We start from the raw sequence: 6,050 nt of genomic DNA, 5'->3' as shown, positions 1-6,050 counted from the left end.
ATACAGCATGGGGTGGGGGTGGGGCACTCAGGTTTCCCAGGAAGCTGCAGCTGTCCATCGGAGAGCTGGCAGGAGACGTGTGGCCCTGCCGGTCTGTGTGTCAGTATCTCTCATTCCTCATCCTATCTCTATCATCCTTGCTTTTTGGGTCCCTATCCTTCTTTACGGGTCTCCTTCTCTCTGTTACTGTTCCTTCACCCACCCTCTCAGGGTCCCTGTGCCCCCCACCCCCAAGATTCTGTTCCCCTGTCTCTCTTGGACTTCTGTCTTTCCCTCTTACTCTGAGCGTCTGCCCTCCATCCAAGTCTTTCTCTCTCTCTCTCTCCCCCTCCCTCCCTCCCCCTCCCTCCCTCTTTGGGTCAGTCTAGCCCCCCACCAATCTCTGTCCCCCTCTTTCTGATTCTCTGCTCCCACCTAAGTCTTAGTGTCTTCCACCTTTCCACTTGGGTCAGTGTGTCCTCTCCCTCACTGCTAGCATTTCCTCTCTGGGTCTCTGTCTCACCCTCTCTCTGAGTCTTTGTCCCCCTCCCCCACTCTGGGGCTCTGCACCCCTCTCTCTGGGTCTCTGTCCCAGACCTTGTCCGACCCTTCGCCCCGCCTCCCGCCCTACGCGTCTCTCAGATTCCCCGCCCCCCAGACCTGGCCCCGCCCCAGACCGGGCTGGAAAGCGGCGGATCCGGTTTGTCCTAGGTGCATCAGAAACCCGGGTTAGTGGAGGGAATGCGGGGAGTCGGATAGGTTGCGGCGGCTGCAGCAGCATGGTGGGTGCGGAGAAGGAGCAGGTACGGCGGCCGGACCCCGGGTCTGAGGGAGCAGGGGGCTGGGGGCCTGGTCTCCTGGTTCCCACGGAGGAGGGCGCTGGAAACCCAGATTCTTGAGTCAAAGGAAGGGGTTGCTGGAGGCCCGGACTCCTGGGTCCTTGGGGACAGATAGGAGGTAAGGGTTGGAGGGTTGAGATTCCTGAGTCTGGGGGAGAAAGGCGCTGTGGTCCCGGACTCCTGGGTCTCCGGCTACGGCGCCGGTGGGTCACTCCGTGTCCCATGGGACTGAACTGGATTTCCCCCCACCACCCTTCTTGTTCCTGTCCTCAGAGCTGGATCCCCAAGATCTTCAAGAAGAAGACGTGCACGACTTTCATCGTTGACCCCGCAGATCCGGGGTGAGGAGTTCGCCCCGGGGACGGACCCCAGAGCGCCCCGGGCCCGCTGACCCCGCCCACCGCAGACCCCGCCCTTTGGCTCCTCCCCTCCCCCATTCCTGTCACTGCGGACACTCCCAAGGGCGTTCCCTGGTGGCTCTTACCCTGCGGAGGGCTTGGGTCAGTCTGCAAAGGCTTGCAATTTCCCATTCTCCCACTCAGGGTCAGTGTTAAAGCCCCAGGGCTGGGTTCTGTTTCTTTCCTTCCTCGTGTCTCCTCTGTGTGTCTCTGGCTACTTGTATCACTATCTCTGACTTTCTTTCTTGGCTGTCTCTGTTTCATTCATTCGTTCGTTCGTTCATTCCTCCAAGAAACCTTCAGTCAGCATTCTCAAGGCGGCATGATTTTCAAGAGCACAGGCCATGCCAGGGTTTAAATTTCAGCTGGGGCATGTGCTGTGTGACTTTGGGGAAATCATTTCACTTCTCTGGGCTTCATCTGTCATCTGGGCATAAAAACAGGCCCTCCCTCCTGGCTTATTGTGAGAATTAAACAAGTTAATGCTTGTGGTATTTCTGCAACAGCGCCCAGCACATCGTAAGCACTGGAAAATATCTCTGATTCTAACTGGAAGGTAGCAGTTATCTAGCGTGTGTAGGCCCTGTGCTTGTGCTGAGTGGCCAGGGGGTGGCTGCCCTTAGGCGCTTCTGGCATTCAGTGATGGTTTCTCAAGTGAGTTCTGGCTTTCTAGCTGTCTCCAAGACAACCTTTGGGGTGTGGGAAATGCAAACATTCCTAACTTAGTGTGTGTTTCGTTATGAAGATATTACATTAGTGCAGGATGGCTTGAATTATGTAAAAATAAACATACACATTATTTAGGGGTGAGTTCTCAAAAACTTTTACTGATGGGAAGTGTGATCAAAAAAGTGGCCTGGTGGGAGGAAGACGATTGTAAGGCAAGGAAATGGGAGCTGCAATGGACAGGCCACTGGATCAGGTGGGAGCCAAGAGGGGGCATCTGGCTAAGACTGGGGAGGGGACACAGGGTGGCACTAGTAGTTTCTGGAGGATGAGGGTCCAGTGAGGTGACATTTAAAGGATGAGCTAGAGTTTGACAGTTGAAGGCGGACTGGAGAGAAAGGCATGGAAAGTAATTCCAGAAATGGGAACGGTGTAAACTGCCCCTTTGACAATGTAATGTGACTAGGAAATGGGGCGAAGTTCGAAGTGCAAGGAGTGTCTGGAGGAGGGTGGAGCCGGAACTCACAAGGCCTCCAAGGCCACCTGGAAGGGGCTGGAAGGACCATGTCCCTGGTCCATGGGAGGGTCAGGATCAGCTCTGGGTGTGGAAAGACCCTCTGAGGGCCACGTGAGGATGAATAGGAGTTTAAGAGGCTGAGGTGAGGGTCTGGGTGGGAGGAGAAGAGGTCTGAGCCAGATCAGGGCTGTGGGGACAGAGAGTGGAGGGGACAAGGCAAAGATTCAGGAGGTTAAGAGCTTGGGGACCCATGGATTTGGGGAGTGAGAGGGGAGGATGGACCTCAGACATCTGGTCTGGGGCCTGGGAGACAGTGGGGTTGTCCCTGAGATGGGGACCCAGGGAGATGAACAGGTTTGAGAAATGTTGCTGAGCTCAGAGGGGGACCTCATGCGTGGGAAAGGCCTGGGGGGAACCAGGGGCATCGCAGACCTGCATCAGGGGCTTAGGAAAGGTCTGTGATTTCCATCTAAGATTTGAGAAGTCCTGGCTGTAGATGTAATGTGGATGTGGAAGTTGGTGAGATGTTAAGGGTCGGGGTAGGGGGAAGAACTCATAAAATCAGAGGAAATTGCAAAATGGCAATTCTATGCCCGATCTTTTTTTTTTTTTTTTTCATGGAAGAGGATTTCTAAAAACCTGTCTCTGAATGCCTCGAGACAAACATGCTGCCTCAAGTCACCACAGCCTTCGGCACATTCACTTATAATTTTCCACTTGGTGCTTCTTTCCCTTAAGTTACTGATCTGGCCCCTGGGGGCACTGAGTCTGAGACCCTTGTAGGGCAGCCATGTGATCCTTGCTCTGGGGAACGCCTGCTCTCAAGGAAGGTGCAGAGGAAGAGAAAGCCACAGATGAGGCAGAGACAAAGTAGCCAGGAGAACGGGTGTGCCCTGCCAAAGGAAAAGTTTTCTAGAATCAGAGCCTTTTAGCGGTGATCAGTGCTGCTCTGTCAGATGACACCTGACTAGAAGCCACTGTGTTTGAGGACGTGCAGGTAATTGCTGACTTTATCAGGAACAATTTCAGCTTCGGTGGCCACACAGAGGAAAAAGGGTAGGAGATGAAATGTGCGGAGGGAGAGTCTGCCAGGGCTGTCCACCACAACTTTCTGCGATGGTGAAAATGTTCTACATCCACATCCAATATGGCAGCCACATGTGGCTCCTGACCACTTCAAATGTGGCCAGAGCAACTGAGGAATGGAATTTTTAATTGTATTTAATTTTAGTTTATTTGAATATAAAGAGTGCTGTATGACTAGAGGCTACTGTATTGGACCGTTCAGGTTCTGGAACATTCCATGAAGAAATTTTGTTAGGAAGGTCTAGTGGGAAGTAGATGGAAGGGAATGAAGGAGGTCCAGGGATGGGGATGAGATGGGTGAAAGGATTAAGTGGATAAACTGAGGCATGCCAGGACCCTGGAGGTAGACTCAGAAAGGGGGCATGTGTTTCCTGTAGTTCTCACTGTGCTAGGATTCTGTGTGGACTGGTTGGTCATTCTTTTAGTGTCTTTACAACTTTTGCCAAATCCACAGGCCACCTGTGCTATTCTTTCCATAAAATTGGTCTTTAAATCATGACTCACTCCATTTACATCAATGCAGGTCTACCCAGTATCTGAATCCCTTCCGGAACCAGGGACCAAAGAGATTTAGATGCATTTTCAAATAAATCCTTCATTCCCCCCAACTCGTGTTGCTTTCTCTATCTCTATTTTTTTTTTTTTAGTTGTTTTGTTGTTGTTTTTTTCTGGGGGTGGGTAATTAAGTTTATTTATTTTAATGAGGTTCTGGGGGTTGAACCCAGGACTTCGTGCATGCTGAGCATTCGCTCTACCACTGAGCTTGCTCTTTAAAACTCAGGTGCCATTCCCATCAGGTAACAAGGGATGTTTGTACATTTATTTAGGTGGAAAAAGTTGAATATATGGTCATCGTAAATGGAAAATCTGTTCCATTTGCCACAAAGAGAATGAAACTTGTAATAAAAGACAATTGCAATGAAAAGCAAATAAAAATATTTACTTTCTAACTGGATGCTGTTGCCAGCTCAGTTTTCTGAGCCTGAGGCCAGCTTTTCTCTGTTACAAAGAAAGAGTAGTAAAGGGTTAGGCATTAAAAATATTCTAGCACCCAGCTGAGCCTCTCTCCTTGACAGTAATCACGAGAACTCAGAAAGGAATGATTTTCTCACTGTGTTATTCAAGGTTATTTAAAGCTCTGTGTGGAGTTCATGAAGACTGGGTCTGGTATGCAACCCCCATTTTAGGAAATGTTGAGTTTTTTCATCGACGCCTCATAGTTCTATGAAGTAGGCTGTGCTATTATTGTCTTTTCACTTGAGGAGGCAATTTAGGCTCAGAGAGGTGAAGCCACTTGCCCAAAGTCACACAGCTGCCTCAGCCTCCAGCGCATGCGTGCTCTCTGAATCACTCTCTGGATTTTCCTTTTCATGTCAGTATATATTTTGTCTGCAGGCAGCAATCATGTTCCCATTTCAGGCCCTACAGGCAACAGTGAGGGTAGGGCCCTGAAGACCTCCCTGCTCAGGCTTACTTGAGCCACTGTGGCTTCCTACTGGTGGGCTAGGTGACTGAGGCTGTCACCTCCCACCCCAGTCTCTCCCTCAAGCTAGTCAGAACCAGAGAGGGGCAGTGCCAGCATCAGCATGGACAGTGAACACTTCTGGGGGGCATGCAGAAATTTGGACATTTCTCTAGGATGCTTGGGGTTGGTGGGGACACCCCTCGGGTTCATGTTCCTCCTCCCCACCCCTCAGAGGGACCTTGTGCCAATGTGGGCATCCTCGGCGTGCCCACCCGTCAGTGGCCGTGGAGGATGCGTTCGGGGCAGCCGTGGTGACCGTGTGGGACAGTAACTTACACACCACGGAGAAGCCCACAGATGCCTTCGGGGACCTGGACTTCCTGGGAGCCGGCCGCAAGGCCAGCAATGTGAGACCCGCATGTCTGGGCAGGGCCAGGGTTGGCCACGGGGCTGCATGCCAACGGGGGCTCCTAGAGCCAGGGTCTGGGGGTGCCTCAGCTGAACACTGTGTCTCCCCATTTGTCCATCCCTGTTTTTACCTCTCCTGGATCTCTGTCCCCTCCACCCTGTCTGTCTTCTCTGAATCCATCCTTCTCTATCTGAGTTTGTCTGCCTCTCTCTGGGTCTCTGTCTCCCTTTCTCTCGGTCCCTGTCCACCTCCGTCTGGGTCCCTGTCTGCTCCCCTACCCCCGATCTCTGTCATTCTCTCTCTGCATCTCTGTCCCTTTCTCTCTCTGTCCCTCTCCCCTGGGTCTCTGTCACCCACCCGCCGCTGCCCTCGCCCCGCCCCCGGATCTCTGTCATCTCTCTGCGTCTCTGTCCCTATCTCTCCGTCTCTGTCTTCCTCCCCGTGTTCCCTCCTCTCGTGTGTCCACAGTTCCTCCGGCTCTCTGACCGCACGGATCCAGCTACAGTTTATAATCTGGTCACACGCACATGGGGCTTCCGGGCCCCGAACCTGGTGGTGTCAGTGCTGGGGGGGTCGGGGGGCCCCATCCTCCAGACCTGGCTGCAGGACCTGCTGCGACGCGGTCTGGTGCGCGCTGCCCAGAGCACAGGTGACTGAGGGTGGGAGGGGGGCTGTGCCCTCCCTCAACTTC

The 6,050-nt window shown here is 52.8% G+C and overlaps 1 protein-coding gene across 11 annotated transcripts in view; it reads left to right on the top strand.

Moving 5' to 3' along the window:
• The first annotated feature begins 626 nt into the window (after positions 1-626).
• The window catches only part of TRPM4 (transient receptor potential cation channel subfamily M member 4), a 51,192-nt gene continuing 45,768 nt past the window's right edge, over positions 627-6,050 (top strand). For 6 of the 11 annotated variants that reach the window (XM_032485557.1, XM_032485558.1, XM_032485560.1 and 3 more), the window contains exons 1-4: positions 628-782; positions 1,092-1,159; positions 5,183-5,357; positions 5,828-6,008. In XM_032485557.1, the coding sequence (XP_032341448.1) occupies positions 759-782; positions 1,092-1,159; positions 5,183-5,357; positions 5,828-6,008 (448 nt within the window). In that variant the 5' untranslated portion in view covers positions 628-758. Of the gene's footprint in view, positions 783-1,091; positions 1,160-5,182; positions 5,358-5,827; positions 6,009-6,050 lie in introns of those variants that run through there. The other 5 variants (XR_004322259.1, XM_032485562.1, XM_032485564.1 and 2 more) reach the window with 4 other exon arrangements.

Source organism: Camelus ferus, chromosome 9 (genome assembly GCF_009834535.1).
Source record: "Camelus ferus isolate YT-003-E chromosome 9, BCGSAC_Cfer_1.0, whole genome shotgun sequence".
Taxonomy (NCBI): Eukaryota; Metazoa; Chordata; class Mammalia; order Artiodactyla; family Camelidae; genus Camelus; species Camelus ferus.
This window is presented reverse-complemented; position numbering and strand designations above follow the sequence as displayed.